The sequence below is a fragment of the Vigna radiata genome, chromosome 10, assembly GCF_000741045.1.
Source record: "Vigna radiata var. radiata cultivar VC1973A chromosome 10, Vradiata_ver6, whole genome shotgun sequence".
NCBI classification, from domain to species: Eukaryota; Viridiplantae; Streptophyta; class Magnoliopsida; order Fabales; family Fabaceae; genus Vigna; species Vigna radiata.
In genome coordinates, this window is record NC_028360.1 from 5,570,025 (window position 1) to 5,588,321 (window position 18,297).

The following is an 18,297-nucleotide window of genomic DNA, read 5'->3' on the forward strand; positions in this document are numbered from 1 at the left end:
AATTATGCCTGATGATAATCGATTATCTGCTCATAATTTCCAGATTTTGAGTTTTGATGTTGAATAATCGATTATGCTTAGGCGATAATCGATTATTGATGATTGAGATATACCTGAAGACCAAAAATAATCGATTATTACCTTGTGATAGTCAATTAAAATCGCTAAACTTGCGAAAATTCAAGAAAAATCATAAATTTTGATCCTAAGATATATCTAATACTCCTAGCTCTCTTCTAAGCTCATAAAATCTATCCTTAGGTAGTGCCTTGGTGAAAATATCAGCTAATTGATGTAATGTATCAACATATTCAATTTGGCAATCCCCCTTTTGAATATGGTCTCTTAAGAAATGATGTCTAATCTCAATGTGCTTAGTTCTTGAATGCATTGTGGGGTTTTTAGTCAGATTTATAGCACTAGTATTATCACATTTTAATGGAATATTATTAAGGAAGATATCAAAGTCTTCCAGTTGCTGTTTCATCCACAGAATTTGGGCACAACAATTGCCAGCAGCAATATATTCAGCTTCAGTGATTGACAAAGCTACACACGCTTGTTTCTTTGAGTGCCAGGACACCAAAGAACAACCAAGAAAATGACAAGTTCCACTAGTACTCTTCCTATCAATTTTACAACCACCATAATCTGCATCAGAATAACCTATTAAACTAGGTGTAGCATTAGAGGGATACCAAAGTCCAAAAGAAGTGGTTCCTTTTAGGTATTTTAAGATTCTCTTGATAGCAGTCAAATGAGATTCTTTAGGATTGGCTTGGTACCTAGCACACACATACACTTTGCATAATATCTGGTCTACTAGCGGTTAGGTACAACAAAGATCCTATCATACCTCTAAACATAGTTTCATTTACTCCTTTTCCAGATTCATCCTTATCTAAATAGCAAGAGGTTGCCATAGGTGTACCAGCTTCTTTGCAAGTATCCATGCCAAATTTCTTAAGAATTTCCCTACAATATTTTGTTTGAGAGATAAAAGTACCTCCATTCATTTGCTTTATTTGTAGTCCTAAAAAGAAATTCAGCTCTCCCATCATAGACATCTCAAACTCACCTTGCATTATTTTTGCAAATTCCTCACACAAAGAGTCATCAATTGACCCAAATATAATATCATCTACGTAAACTTGCACAATCAAGATGTGTTTTCCTACTTTCTTTATGAATAAGGTTGAATCAACCTTACCTCTAGAAAAATCATTATCGATTAAGAAGGTACTAAATCTTTCATACCAAGACCTAGGTGTCTGTTTAAGACCATATTTCAACTTATAAACATGATCAGGATATTTGAAATCCTCAAAACCAGGAGGTTGACTAACATATACCTCTTCTTTTATAAAACCATTCAAAAACGCACTTTTCACATCCATTTGATACAATTTAAATTTCATCAAAGATGCATATGCAAGTAATAATCTAATTGCTTCTAACCTGGCCACTCGTGCATATGTTTCATCATAATCTATACCTTCCTCTTGACAGTAGCCCTTTGCAACTAGCCTTGCTTTGTTCTTTGTGATGTTTCCATCCTCATCAAGCTTGTTCCTAAATACCCATTTTGTTCCTATGACTTGATAATCATCTTGTTTCAAAATAAGTTCCCAGACTTCATTCCTTTCAAATTGATTTAGCTCTTCTTGCATAGCAACGCACCATTTATCATCTTGAAGAGCTTCCTTTATGTTCTTGGGTTCTAGCTGAGACACAAAAGCTACAGTTAGACAAAAATTATTAAGATTATGTTTAGTAGTTACCCCTTTTGAAATATCTCCAATGATGTTGTCCAGGGAGAGTCCTCTTTGTTGTTGATAACTTTTAGGATCAACAACTTGAGGTGTTTGTTGAAGTTCTGGAGGATAGTTCTCATTTAGATACATCTCTTCAAGAGCTTCCCTCAAATAGTCTTCATTACCTGCAATAGGTTTATTTGACTCAAGAGGATTTTCCTCAAGGTTAACAATCTCATAAAAAACAACATGCATTGATTCTTCAATTATCAAAGTTCTTCTATTGAATACTCTATATGCTTTACTAGTCAAAGAGTATCCTAGGAAAATTGCTTCATCAGATTTTGCATCAAATTTGCCAAAATTGTCTTTACCATTATTCAAGACAAAGCATTTGCATCCAAAAATTTTCAAATGAGATACATTTGGTTTTCTACCATTTAACACTTCATATGGAGTTAATTTTAGAATTGGCCTAATAAGCATTCTGTTTAACACATAACAAGCAGTACTAACTGCATCAATCCAAAAATATTTTGGCACATTAGATTCATTCATAAGCGTTCTAGTTAATTCTTCTAATGATCTATTTTTCCTTTCAACAACACCATTTTGTTGAGGAGTTCTAGCTGCAGAAAAGTTATGTGTTATGTCATATTCTTCACAAAATTTTTCAAAAGATTCATTTTCAAATTCACCACCGTGATCACTTCTCAATGTTTTGATTTTCAAATCTTTTTCATTTTGAATACGTTTAGCAAAAGATTTAAAGGCTTTGAAAGCTTCACTTTTCAAAGTTAAAAAGAAGGTCCAAGTGAATCTAGTGTAATCATCAACAATTACAAGAGCATAGTAATTTCCATCAAAACTTTTAATTCTAGATGGACCAAACAAGTCCATATGCAAAAGTTCTAAAGGTTTTGATGTTGAAATCATGCTTTTNGATGAAAATGAAGATTTGGTTTGTTTACCTTTTTGACATGCAGTGCATAATTTATCTTTCTCAAATTTCGGTTTAGGCAAACCAATCACAAGATCTTTAAAAATTAATTTATTCAAATGTTGCATATGAATATGTGCAGCTCTTTTATGCCATAGCCAAGGATTTTCTTCTTTAGCAACTAAGCATGTTATACTATGACTAGATGCACTTTCAATATCAATCAAATATATGTTGTTATGCCTAACACCTTGCAAAGCAATATCAGTAGAATCTTTAAGATAAACAATGCATTTATCACTTTCAAATGTTACCTTGAGACCTTTGTCACATAATTGATTAATGCTTAGGAGGTTATGCTTGAGGCCTTCAACAAAGACATCTCTTATAGTCAATGTGTTTCCTCCTCTAATGTCTCTGGTACCCATGATTCTACCTTTGTTGTTATCCGCATATGTTACAAATCCTTGCTTTTTCTTCTCAAAAGAGATAAACATTTTCTTGTCACCGGTCATGTGTCTTGAACATCCACTGTCAAGATACCACAATGACTTCTTTGACTTAGTAGGTTCCTAAAAAATAGTTTAGCAAGAATTTTAGGTCCCCAATCTAATTATGGGTCCTTGGGTTTAATTCATGCAAAAATAAATCATTTCACAACTTTAACCCATGCATATTTACCATTTGGAACACCAAAAAGTTTAATGTTGCATTTGTTTGATGTATGTATGTCCATGCTTCATACAGTAAAAACAACAAACATCATCACTTTATTTTTAACAAAAGTCCCTTTTGCAACCCAAATTCTACGAGTTCTTCTAGTCTTAGAATTTTTATTTTGATGCAAGTTCCTATTTCTAATATTATTGCTTGTTTTAAAGTTAGTTTTCACATGCAAATTTTTCTTAGTTGCCTTTGAAAGTAGGTTTTCAAGTATGTCAATATCAAAAATATGACTCTTACAAGACAAACATTCAACAGGTTCAACAGTAGCATTTGCATCAGACAATTTTGTTTCTAAAGTGCTAACTTTATTTCTTAAAACAACTTCACCATCAAGAAATTTGTCATACTTCAATTTCAATTCATTATGCTCTTTCTTAAGCTTTTTATGTGCAGCATCAAGTTTTTCATATTCATTCATTAATTCAAAGAAAGCTTTTTGCAAGTCTAACTCACTAGATTCAAAGCTAGAATCACTTACTCGGCTTCCAGTATCTTCTGAGTCAGCCATTAGACAAATATTTGCTTCTTCATCTGGATCACTTGAGCTTGTTGAGCTAGATGCATTGTCTTCCCATGCTATGTAAGCTTTCTTTTTCTTTTGAAACTTTCTTTCTTTCTTTTCTTCACTTTTCTTGTTCTTTGGACATTCAGTTTTCATGTGTCCTCTTTCTCCACATCCATAGCATTTTATACTTGAAGGAGATTCTTGATTTTCTCTCATTTCTTTGCGGAATTTGTCCTTTCCTTTTGCCTTCATAAACTTGGCAAATTTCTTTATCATGAGGCTCATGTTCTCCTCATCATCAGAATCATCATCTTCAAAAGTTTTTGAACTTTTGCCTTTAAAGATCTCAGACTTGAAGGCTAGTGTCTTCCTTTTGCCTTGATCTTCTTCAGCAGTTAATCTCTTCAACTCAAGCTCGTGCTCACGAAGCTTTCCAAACAGATTTGGCATCGTCATTTGAGAGAGATTTTGTGACTTCGAGATGGTAGTCACCTTTGGTTGCCAAGACCTGTCCAATGATTTTAGAATTTTAACATTTAATTCATCAGTATCAAAGGTCTTACCCAACTCAGTCAAGTGGTTCACTATGTGAGTGAAGCGCTTTTGGACATCAGAAATTGTTTCTCCAGGTTGCATTCTGAACATCTCATACTCCTGAATGAGAGTGTTCTTCCTTGCACGTTTCACGTCCTTTGTTCCTTCATGTGTGACTCTGAGGACTTCCCACATTTCTTGTGTTGTCTTACACACTGAAATTCTATAAAATTCATCAAGTACAACAGCAGATGAAATAATATTATGAGCTTTAATATCAAACTGAGCTCGTCTATTTTCTTCAACAGTCCAATTAAAGTATGGTTTTTCTACCTCTACACCATTAACTGTGCTCTTAGGAATAAAAGGACCATTTTGTACAGCTTCCCAGATGCCTATGTCAACAGACACCATAAAAATGTCCATTCTGACTTTCCAGAACGCATAGTTATCACCAGTAAAAAGCGGTAGTCTGTTAATAGAAGCACCCTCAGCATATACAAGATTTTGATTTTGATGACCGACCATTTTTGCAAATTTTTAAAACCTATCAAAGCAAGCTCTAATACCAATTGTTGATCGGTACCAGACAGAGTATAACGCAACGGAATAAAACTTTAGTAAGCGGAAAACGTGTTCGGTCACTTTATATTAAAATGGCCAGTTTATAAAATAAATATTCTAAGAGACAATTTATCGAACATTTGATATGCGTAAAAAGTAAACAATGTAGGGAATAGAAAAATCACACGAGTAATTTTTATACTGGTTCGATTCAAAAGAATCTACGTCCAGTCGTTAATCACTATAAATAGTGATTAACAGTTCCACTAAAAATGAGTTTCACAGATTACAAATATAGTGAATAAAACTGATAAAGTAAACCTTCCTTCGATGAACGAACCGGAAGATGAACACTCTGCCAACTCGAAGAGAACCGCTCTGACAATCGACAAATGATACGCAAGCTTCTCCTATTCACGAGACCAGGCAGAGCACCTTGCTAACTCGAAGAGAACCGCCTCGACTATGGACACACGAAACGCGAGCTTCTCCTATTCACGAGACCAAGCAAGGGAACCTGAACTATAGCTTTTGAGAACTTCCTCTGACAAATAGTATTCGCAAGAACTCTCTTTGTTCAGCAACGTTCTTTTGAATTTCTCAGAACCTAAATATATAGCCATCTGCTCTGAATATCAAAAGTCATGTTCCAACTGACACAAATAATCGATTATTGTAAGTGATAATCGATTATTCAAGTCCGTTACAGGTTTTTCAAAATGTAATAATCGATTATATGAAATGATAATCGATTATTCCTAAAGGACTTGTGATAATCGATTATTGCTTTTCCGTAATCGATTATTTTAGTAAAAATACAAGTTTTACAAAGTTTTTAAGACTTTCCTACTACATTTAATTTCTACAAATTGCTTTTAAATAATTCTACTATCTTTTTCAAATAAAACTTCTTTCAACATCATCAAAACAATTTTCTTCAAGACTTACCAATACTCCTTATTGGTAACACTACTAGGTGACTTAACTGTTATAACTGTATGAGGACAATCAACCCTATTAGTAGCTTAGTCGACTACAGGAGCGTCTGATTTATAGAAAACTATAAATAAACGTGCCTAAGTTGATCATAGAGGCTTTGGAAATTCTAACACTTTCATTTGTGATTTACAGAGTGTGATCTCTGAGAATTTGCTGAAGAATTCATCAAGAAGACCGTGGTGATCTATCTTTGAAGAGGTTCTTTGAAGGAGAAAGATTTTTGTGCTTACTGGCTTATCATACCCTGCACATTGTGGTGCTCATCTACTGATCAAGATTTCTATCAATCTGTGTAAAGATTGTTGTGGTGTTCCTGTTGTGATTACAGGGGGTTGACTTGCGGAGTCTGGACACTTTGAATATTGTTCAAAGTGGGTTAAAGATTGCAGAAGAGGGGATATCTTGCTGCAAATCTTTGTTGTGTGTATTGCCTATATTTTGGTTAGAGGGTTAGAGAGGTGGTTTATATTTTTGACGTGAAGGTCTCTATAAAATCCTTGTTGTAAAAACGTTGACCATTATATTACATTTGCTTCCCGATTGTGGAAGGACACTGGATGTAGGCATTAAGGCTGAACCAGTATAAAAGCCTGTGTTTGAATTCTCTACCCGTTCTTCTTTTCATTAAGTCAACTTTACTACTTTCATAGTCAACTTAGCATTTTCTGCTGCACTTGAAGTTTTCAATCCTTGTGACTCAAGAAACTTTGAAAAAGTTTATACTTTGTGAAAAAGATTTTAAAAAGACTCTGATTTTGAAACCTCACCAGTTCACCCCCCTCTTGGTGTTGAAACGAAGCCTACCTGTTTTCCAACACTCGTTACCCGCCCCGCTACTTGCTGGATATCCGCATAAAAAAAAACCCACGGGTTTTTTCCAATCCGCGGATATCCGTTGGATACCCATTAGCAGTCTGTATTATTATCCAAGCCCAAGTTCTGACTCAAACTCCATATCCTTTTTTTCTCAAAACTTATAAACCCTAGATATTCACTTCAAAACTCAGATCTATACCAAAATATTTCAGATCTGCACCAAAATATCTCATACTTGCACTTAAGGATCTCAGATTTACACCAAAGGTTCTTAGATCTGCATTAAAGGATCTTAGATCTGCACTAAAGCATCTCAGATCTGCCTCTCGTTGCTGCTCCCGATGCGGTTCAGCCTCTCAAGCTCTACGAACGGGATCACCTGCTGTTGGCTGTCTCCACCGTTGGCCGCGGGCGGAGCCGTGAATGGTGGAAGAAGAAGCTGTAAATGCTGTGACAGAGGCAACTGAAGTCCTTGCGGCGTTGTTGGGGACATTGATTCTTGTTGTTGGTAGGTGGCGGAAAGAAGAAGGGAAAGGAAGTTTGAGAAAGAAGAAGAAAGAAGAAGAAAGAAGAAGGGAAGGAAGTTTGAGAGAGAAGAAGAAATAAGAAGAAGGGACCCTTTACTTCCTCTACACCGTAAAAGAGGAAAAATTAAAAGCAAATATTTTAACTTATTTTCTAATTTCATAAAAAAGTAATGAGTAAAATTGGAATTTCGTTTTTTAAACGGGTAGCGGATACCCACGGGTACGAATAGTGTGGTATTCTTACCCGACCCGTTAATGAGCGGATATTAAATTACCCGTTACCCACTACCCGCGGGTACCTCTTGCCCACAGATACTAAATACTCGCAACGGATTTTGCCTGCGGATACCCACGAGTACGAGTTTTATTGCCATCCCTAGGGACACTCATCCTCGTTTGACGAGTGGTGAGACGCTATAATAATGTAAGAAAATGGGAATAATTGGAGTTATCCCCAAGGTGGAGCAAACCACTATGAAGGCTTGCATGCAAGCCCACCCGTTCGGGTGAAGCTGAGTGGGTGCATTATTGAGCTAGCGTAATACGCCTGATTGAAACAAACATCTAGAAAATAAGGTAAGCAAAAAAGAAGAAAAAATCTTTGGTACTCAACCCCTTTCCATGATAGACTCGTTCGTTCTTCTTACAAACGACGAGCTTAATCAAACGCGCATCCTCTACGCACTGCACAATGCACGACCGGTCGTGAGACGCCCACCCATAGCCACCAATGACCGAGTAGCCACTAGCAGGAGCCTCTCCTCGTCATCAATATCGACCCCCCAACATGAAGGCCGATGGCTCTCCCATTGATAGCCCTTTCTCCATACTAGGGGGGGACTGAGGCTATAGGCTAGTTTCCCACTCGGTTGTCTCGAAGTACGAACACAACACAGAGCTTTGAGATGAACGTTGACCGCCCCTACCCGCCGGATCCCTGCCGCCTTTACCCGATGACTCCTCAAATAAGAAAAGATGCACAATGCTCATTATTATTACCTTAGAAAAAAGAATGCGAAAAGAAAACTAGACAGTATGCAAAGCAAAAAGAAGGAGAATAGTGAAAGTGACGGGGCACCCACCACCCTATGTATAGAAAATTTTAGAAATTGTCAGCCCGTCGCTACCGTTGAAGTTAGCCACGATCTTACCACTACTCGAGAAGAAGGCGGCACGAACACGCGACACGTGTCTTCCCGCCAAATTCCCCATTCAAAACACGCTGGGCGACCCTTCCAAATTATAGCGAACTACACCGATGGACACACTAATGACAAATCCCAACGCCAACTACTGTTGTCTAGGGCTCAGGGGACCTATGTACAGTAGGGTCAGACGACCCTGGAGGATAGGGAGCGGTTGGGTGGCCTAAAGACATAAGATACTGGGAGCAAAACAAAACCGCGACAAATTAGACTGGACGGTCACAAGCAAGACCAGACGACCTAACTTGATGATCAATCTTCTCAGAGCAAAGATTAGTGTAAGTATTGATTAGGAGTATTGGGCTGGACCGAAATCAAGGTTTCACTAATCTCAACTTTATCTAAAAAACAATAAATAAAGGTAAAATGTAAGAGATAGTTGTTCGCATTTATTGTGCATTTAAGAGTATTACTCTCACCCTCGTACGAATTTTTTGTTGACTTAAGTATCAGAGTACCTTTGGCAAGTACACCCGCAATCGGTTGGAGTGAAGACAAAGACAAAGTGAAGATACAATTACCCAAACGACTTTGGAGAGAAAATTGTAAAAGTGTTTGATGTTAATTGACCCTATACCTGAAATATATTATAATCTAAAATGAGCTAGATACTAAATATTTACACATGTGTATAGGGGTGGGCAAATGGAACTGCACTGCACTGAACTACTATAAATTGTACTGAACTAAAAACTAGTTTGTTTAAACTGAACTGAACTGTAAAATAGTTTAGAGAAACTGAACTGAATTGTTTTTTGTTTTATCAAACTGAATTGAACTGTAATATACTAAATTGTACTAAACTACAATATAAATTGAACTGAACTACTAACTGAGCTAAAATATACTAAATTGTACTAAACTACAATATAAGCTAAACTAAACTATACTAATTGAATTATAAAGTGCACTAATTTTATAAACTAAATTTTTATATTTTCACTTAAACTTAAAATTTCCACTCATGAATAAATATCAAAACTATGTTTTTTTTTAATTTTATTTTTGTTCAAACAAATGACGTTTTTTTCAAAATTGTTTTCTAAAAAACTTAAAAAGTCACTTAAGCCATACAATTTTTTTCTTATTAGGCTATTTTGTTTTCTTTTTTTTCATTGGTCTTTAGAGGAATGTATGAGAATTTTATTATAAATATAAAATAAATATTAACACCTAGTAATATTTAATTTAATTTAAATTAAAATTTTATTTAATAACTTTATTATTAATATATAATTAATATTATTCTTATTTATTCTTGATGTGAACTTTTTTGTTATTATAAATAACATAAACAAATATTTTATCTGTATATGAAAGATAACGATGAAATAATAAAACTTTTAAAAATAAATAATTTTGAAATAATGACTTTAAAATTTTAATGTGTGGAGAAATAGATAGAAAAATAATTAGAGAATAATAATAATTAATTATGTCATGGAAAATTATATCACTGAAGTAAGAGTTATTAATTATAGGTTTAAACCGTTTTTGGTCCCTAAATTAAGATCTGATGTTCAGTTTAGTGCCCGCTTTTAAAAATGTCAACCTTTAGTCCCTATGATATGAAAAATATATCGAATCAGTGATGCATGAGAAGAAAAGGCTTAAAACACAGTACAGTTAACTATAATTAGCTGAACCAAATATTTCTTAAATTCAGTTTTTAAAAACTAAACCAGTATATTTAAATTATAGTAAAAATGAATAAGTTTATTTTAATATAATATAATACAATCAGTACAGTTTAGTTATTTTTATCAAGCTCTAATTTTGATATCACCATCTCAAACAATAGCCCTCAATTGAAAGTTTTGATAGAAAAAAAATTAAAATATTACAAAATATTTACTTTATTTCTATTATTCTGATTTTAATAACAAGAATAACATAAAAGCACAATTATATTTTTGTAATAAAAACCTAAAATTAAAATATTTTTTTTTTCTGAAAGCAAATGAGATGGAAAATAAAGATATTGAGACTTATATCACAACATTTTTATTTGATGTTTTCCAATGTCATCATAATAATTTCATTTATGTTTTCAATATCATTATAATAATCTCATATATGTTTATCATAATAATTTCATTTATGTTCCCAATCCCATCATAATAATTTCATTTATGTTTCACAATTCCAATATGGCATACTTATGATCCCATACTTTAATACTTTCATTCCTCTATAAAATAAGATAATTATTGAATGAAATATAGATAAAAAAAAAACGACTGTCAATATTTTTTCAAGAATGAAAAGTGATATAAATACTACCATTAAAGCAGATTATATTTCATGGCCAATTGAAATCTGAATTAGAAATTGAAAAAAAGTTTACAAATCAAATATTTTTATCACATATGTATTAACAAGTGAAATAAATAAGCTAATTTGAGAAAAAGTTTACAAATCAAATATCTTTATCACATATGTATTAACAAGTGAAATAAATAAGCTAATTATTCGATGAAAACAGGAAAAAACAGTAGAGAAGGGAAGCTTTCGATAAAACTGAGGGAAAAAGCAGTAATACCACCACCATATCACACGTGGCATCATGCATGTAAGCATACGACACACGCGTCTTGATGCATGTAACCTTACTGGGCATGTCTCAGCACGCGCCTCTGTCCCCTTCTTTATCCTAGACAACAATGTATAGCCAGCTATAATGTCAGTTTCTCCTCTCTCTTCAGTAACTTTTCTCACCATTTGAATTCCACTCAAACATCATTTCCTCACATCAAAACTCTAGTCACTCTAATTTCACATCATTATCCTTTCCATAACCTTGTTTTTTATATCTTTTCTACATAAATCTTACTTTTAACATATTAAATAAACAAATTTCATATCATACTCAACATTAATCAATTTGAAATAAACAGATTTCATATTATACTCAACATTAATCAATTTGAAAACTCGGATACCCATATGAACCAAAATAAACAACTTAATTGAATAAACAAGAATGTACTGCGGTGCAAAAACCACAGATACAACATTACACAAATTTAAAAGAACTGAATAAAATTTTTGAATCATATATCTAACATTTTTGACCTAGTTTTCACCTGTTGGCAAAGTGTGACGACACAAAGGACATACATGACTGGTTTTGAGCCATGTGAGAATACATGGAAGATGAAAGAGATGTTGGCATGGCAACGTGTAGCCCTCAGCATTCACGTTCATCTCTTCCAAGCAGATACAACAATCTTCACATTCTCTAATAACAGTACACTTCAAAAATCTATTTATTAGGATTTCATCATCGGAACCATAATTCACTTCAGAACTCTGCCTCTGATTCAGTCTAGAACTTTGCCTCTGACTCGTTCTCGAACTCAGTCTCTCACTCCTTCTTGTACCCAGCCTCGGACTCCTTCTTAAACTCACCCTCTGACTCCTTCTAGACCTCTGCGTGAACTCTTCACTAGCTGCAACAAAGTTCAATATTATAACAGTCACAGTTAACGGGATGACTCGGTGTTGAGATTCCTGGGGTTCCAGAGAAATAAAAGAAGAAACGCTATCAACTCGAAACAAGGCTTGAACATTAGAAAGAACCCCTTCTGCTATTTCATCCACACATTCTATTGTGAAGGGTGAAAGTGACAACACTGTGTGTAAGAAGGTTGGACCCTGTTGGAAGAAATCTTGGGCGGGTATTGATGCTGGAGAAAAATGATGCTGTAATCCCGCTGGGAATGTATCCGCTGAGTGGAATCTAACTTTGACTTCGAAGTTGAAATAATCACCCGGCAGAACTGTGGTGTGTTCATCATTCACCCTCATCACACTGTAGTAATGATGCACTGTCGACATTTTCTTTTTCCTGATACGATATGGAAAGTTTGATTGACATATAGAAAAGTAAGCAAGGTAGCAGTATCTTTTATAGTTTCTTTTTACTAAATGGTAAATGGTAAATGGGCAGTTTTTTTCCTGTATATATTAAAAAATAAAGTTAAATATATTTTGTATTCAAACTTTGAAATTTATTTTTGTTCCAATATGTATTTTAGTGCTTAAATTTAATAAAATAAATAAATATAAAATTTTAATTAATAAAATTAAATTTTTCTGACAGAAGAAAATACTAAAAAATTTAAATGAGACTTTATGAATTCTTGATTAAATATGTTTAAGTATAATAAAGTATGCTTATTGTAAAATCTCAAATTATATAGAGAAACTATATAAAATAGAAGTCATGTTTATAATATTATTATAGAATAGTTAAAGATTTGCAGATAAAGTAATAAGTTTATGGTCATAAAAAATGGTTATAAATTTAAAATTTTATGTATAAAAGAGTATTTCAAAAGCTATACAAAACAAAATGGATAATCTAATTAAAACTAGATAGCAGTGTCGTCACCCTCCAAGGCCTACTTCAAAGGCACCTCATCTACCTCTGCTCACATCTAAATGAGTGATCATAGCAAAAGAAAGCACCACAAGAACAACATACAAAGACAATACAATTACAATAGAATATAACATACAAAGTTCAACTCAAACAAAGTAGAATAATTTCACACATCTTAACATGTCATATTCTAGACTTGACTCGTCCGGACTTAGAATGATTGTCGAGCTATGGCGGGTCATGCACTCATAGTGGCCTCTACTACTTTGCAAAGTCGTTACCAATGGATTTCACAATACCACACTCACGAGATTAATCTGTTCTAGGCCTTGAGCATACTCGAAGCCCCCAAGACTAAGACCTCCTGTTACTCCTCACAACATGGTTCAATCCTCTCTACTTGAGAATGATTGACCATTGGAGTTTGAGGATAACCTCCAAGACTGAGCTCCTACCATTCATTCTAAGCAACTAGGAATCTCACCAAGAGATTCTATACTTTGAAGCTTGCACTTACCACTTTGAATCATATACATTTAATTAGAAAAATAATATCAATCAATCTTGCATCTCAATCAACACTGCACTCAATTCAAACCAAACAAAGAACCAAAGAATATATTAGACTCAGAAGATTCGCTCAACACACCCTGTTTGCAGGGCGAAACCAGAAGTGGCTCGCCTAGCATCACAATTCGCCTTGCGAATTAACTCGCAAAGGTACCAGACCTCAAGCCTCTCGCATAGCACACCCAGGTCACTTTGCGAGATCCCAGACAGAGACCAACCCCTTAAACCTCTCGCTATGTGCACAACTCGCCATTTGAATTAAACTAGCAGTGGCTCCAGGCCACCACCAGTCGCATAACGCCCAGATTCGCTAGGCGAATCATCAAACAAAGAGCAACACCCTCCAGTCACTCGCACAACGCACCAACTTGCTGTGCGAATGACCAAACAGAGAGCACCTCTCTGTGAGGACTCGTTGTGCGAAACCATTCGCTCAACGAGTCTGCATAATCTACAAAACAAAAATTCTACAGAATTATGCAACTCTTACTCCTCCTACCATTTATATTCATTTTTCCCAACTTCAAACACCCCTAGAGCCCTTAACCCCCTAACTCTCAAATTCACTACCTCACTTCCTCTAGATGACTTAAAACGCTGCCAATTCACTTACTTTCTATCTGATCAATGCTTACAACAGATTTCTCACCCCAAGCACTCCCAACCTTACCAATTACAACAACTAGATTCAACCAATTCAGTTCATAGGTAGTTTCACAGATTACACATTTTAGCACTTACAACTCAAATACACTTAAAACCTAAAATGAAATCCAAACAACACACGAGTTCAGAATTCAATACAAATACAAGTGATGAAGATGCTGACCAAGAGAAAGAATCTAACACGTGTTATATGACTGGAGTAACATGGGACGACTACGACAGTGGTGCAGACATCACAAATGAACCAGTGGAAATCAGATATGATTTGCTGCAAGATGCATTTCAAGAACTACATGTTGAAGCAATGTGACTACAGTACACGGTTAATCGACTGAACTCTGAAATGAGAGATTATGAATATAAAATTGATAACCTTGTTTCTGAAAATGAAAGATTAGAAAAAGAGTTGAATGATGCTTTATTATTTGCTAAGGAAATTAAAATTGAAATTGTTACAGTTGAAAAACCATGTTAAAATTGTCCTACTCATATTGAAAAGATAAATTACTTGACTAGTACTCTAGCTAAGTTTACATAAGGTAGAGACAACTTAAAAGCTGTACTGAAATCCTCTGGCAGAGCTATATACAGGTAAGGAATAGGATATAAAGCTCAATCTAACAGAACCAATACTAAGAGATTTATTGATTTAAGTAAACCTGCTAAAAATGCATGTTTCTATTGTAATTGTGTTGGTCACAATACGTATGAGACCAAAGGAACAAGTGACAAAGACTGACAATCTTGGACCTAAAGTTAAATGGGTACCAGCAACCAAAACTTGAACTGTTTTGCAGGATATATAGCAGGTGTAGTAGTATGAACTCAAGGATGAATCACTTTGGAAAAATCAAAATCTTGAGTATCTATAACGGGTAAAATTGCATCAATCTGCTGAATTATGCTTAAACTGATTGATTATTGTTGTTTGATTGCATGAGCTTATTGTCTAATTGTTTGATTGATTGAATGAGTCTGAAAAACCGTTTTCACGATGATTAGTCGACTACTATTTTAGTTTATTCGACTAAGTGTTCTGTATGTGTTAGACTCTGTTTTAAAATCTCTTGCGACATACAATAGTCAATTTATGTTTAACGAATTCGACTAGGTCTCTTTTTTTTTGGATTTGTTTTTTTTTTGTTGGGGGTTACATGTTACGCTTCTAGTCTGTGTCTCTAAAAAGATTTGTTATCTAGAACTGTCTCAAATCACACAAGTTGTACTCAAAACCCTTGTGTACTCTGAGGTGGAACAATCTCGTATATTCTGAAAATGACATCCTCTTCAACAAAGCGATTTAATGTCATCTTAACTACTAAAAGAGAAGCTAATCCTCTAGGATGGATAAGTGACGATGATGTCCGAGAAAGATTTACTCATGGAGCTATAAAGATTGTAGCTACTCTAAAGTATATTGATCTAAATCTATTTGAAAGAGAAGGATTCATGTTTCCGAGTTGGTTGTAATCTCATGATCTTTCGTCCTTGGTTCAACTGAAGGGCTGGTGGTACCCTGACCTTGTGAAAGTATTTTATCACAACTTGAAACTGGTAGGTGGAAACATTCACTCCAGAGTAAAAGGAGTTGACATTGTGATTGACGACAACACCTGGTTAGATACGATTGGTCTAACAACTGATAATGAACCCACACATCTATTACTCTCTCAAGAAAATGGTTTACTGAGAAAGAAAGACATTTACAAAGGGTGGCTAAGATCTTCTGACGATCGTTTTGCCATAAGAAACTTTGATCATGAAGGGCTTAAAGTAGAAGAAAGGATAATGGCTCACATATTGGCCTCTGTAATTCTTCCTGGAAGACTACCTGATTCAAGGATGACAACCGAAGATATCTTTCTACTATATGTGCTTAAAAATGACATTCCAACTAATTGGGTAAGTGTACTGAAAGATCATATAACTGAAAGTGCATTGAATAGGTCATACTATTTACCTTATGCAGTACTGGTTAGTAAGATTCTTGAAGAGCAAGGAGTAAACTTGAAAGGTGAAAGGAAGTCTAGATGTAACTGTACAAATATGATAAATCAGAATACACTGATTTCTTTTGGGCTAACAAGAACCTTGAGAGGATGTTGCTTTAAAGGTGAAGAAAATCTATTGTACCAGTATGGAAGTACTTCTGTCACACCTGAACAAAGAAGTGTTGCACTCTCTGGCAACAATTGCATACAACTTGCTACCAATCAACTTCAGAATATTGTGAACAAGCTTGATCAGCTTGATTTAAAAGTTGACCTCTTAATACGTCAAGGAACGGAAGAAGAAATAACTGAAGGCAACACTAAACTCTCATGTGTAACAAGGGATTAGTTTGTTCAGCGGTGCGATCAGAGTCATGATAACTATCAGTCTTTTTATTTTGTTTTGTAAATGGCTTAGCATGCCATTATGTTTTGTTCCTTGTTCTAATCCTATCAATGTAATGTCATTTTAACAAGGAAATGGAATTATAGTTTGAATCAATTTCAACCACTTTAATTTGTTTGATTGAAATCTGTTGATTGATTCGATTGTGATATGTGTGAAGTCGATTATGCTTGATTTATTACACATCTTTACATATTGACTTCTTATTGATTACATTTCTTGTATAACTAAAATGCTTGATCTACAAAAGATCTTTGAAAGGTTTTGCAGGACAAAATTGCTTTGGAAAGTACAAGTGGAATCCAACATCATTAGAAGCACTGTATTCGACTGAGGAAATAATTTAATCGACTGATCATAACAGAGTTATAAATTCCAATTCTGGAATTTGGTTATCTTTTGTTGATTGATTATTTCTTGATTATCTACAATTTATCTCTGATCAAAATTGTTTATGCATATCTTGATTGAGATAATATTGTGAGATTGTTGAAATTTGTATCATTGCATGATAGATTTGCTTGACATCTTTGTTAACAGGTTGGCTTCTTTATTTCACCAAGAGGGGGGGGGGGGGCTGAATTGGTGTTGTTTCAAAAACACTTTCTTTTCGCAATTTTGAAATCAAAGTATAAAGCTTTTTGAAATTTCTTGAATTGCAAGCGATCAGAATATGTATGCAACGAAAATTACGTGGTTGACTGCGTAAAGAATAAAGTCGATTGGAATGTAAAAGATAAGGGATAGAGAAATGCAAACCCAGATTTTTATTATGGTTCGGCCAACAATGCCTACATCCACTGTCTTTCCAACCCAGGAAGCAAATGCATTATAGTGGTTGCGGTTTTTACAACAAGGAATTTATAGAAGACCTCCACGTCAAAAATATAAATCTCCTCTCTAACCCAAAGTGAACAACACAATTAGACTTTCAGCAAGAGTCCCCTCTTCTGCAATCTGCAACACCGCTTTAAACAATCCTCAAAGTGAACTATCCCCCTGTATCACAACAGGTCCAATTCCAACAATCTTCACAGGATGCCAAGCCTCTCAGAAAATTCTAGCAGTCTTCACAGGATGCTAAGCCTACACGATTGAAAAAGGGCAAATCTCGTTTTAACCGTGACTGAACACGCTTTCCGCTCTCTGAGTTTTAATTCCGCTACGCTATACTTTTTGAAAAATACCCCCTCTGATACCGTCAATTGGTACCAGAGCTTGCTTTGATAGTTTTTCAAAATATTTGTGAAAATGGCCGGTCATAATCAAAACGTTGTATATGCTGAGGGTGCTTCCATTAACATTCCTCCATTCTTTACTGGTGATAACTATGCTTTTTGGAAAGTGAGAATGGAATTTTTTATGGGGTCTGTTGATAGAGGCCTCTGGGAAGCTGTACAAAATGGCCCTTATATTCCTATGAATTCTGTTGATGGTGTAGAGACAGAAAAACCTTATTTTAATTGGACTGCTAAAGAAAATAGACGAGCCCAGTTTGATATTAAAGCTCGCAATATAATTTCATCTACTGTTGTACTTGATGAGTTTTATAGAATTTCAGTGTGTAAGACAACACAGGAAATGTGGGAAGTCCTCAGAGTCACTCATGAAGGAACAGAGGACGTGAAACACGCTAGGAAGAACACTCTCATTCAGGAATATGAGATGTTCAGAATGCAACCTGGAGAAACGATCTCTGACGTTCAA

General features: G+C 34.8%; 1 protein-coding gene across 1 annotated transcript; it reads right to left on the reverse strand.

Annotated features, from left to right (window-relative positions):
• Window positions 1-10,996: 10,996 nt before the first annotated feature.
• LOC111242618 (RING-H2 finger protein ATL47-like) lies at window positions 10,997-12,539 on the reverse strand. The gene is made up of 2 exons (XM_022786838.1): window positions 11,657-12,539; window positions 10,997-11,223 (listed from the first exon to the last, which is right to left on the reverse strand). The coding sequence occupies exons 1-2, from the start codon at window positions 12,408-12,410 to the stop codon at window positions 11,219-11,221; spliced, it is 759 nt and encodes a 252-aa protein (XP_022642559.1). The 5' UTR covers window positions 12,411-12,539; the 3' UTR covers window positions 10,997-11,218.
• Between the last annotated feature and the right edge of the window lie 5,758 nt (window positions 12,540-18,297).

Excerpts from the sequence above, each read along its gene's own strand:
- LOC111242618 (XM_022786838.1), bottom strand. The coding sequence starts at position 12,410 with ATGTCGACAGTGCATCATTACTACAGTGTGATGAGGGTGAATGATGAA.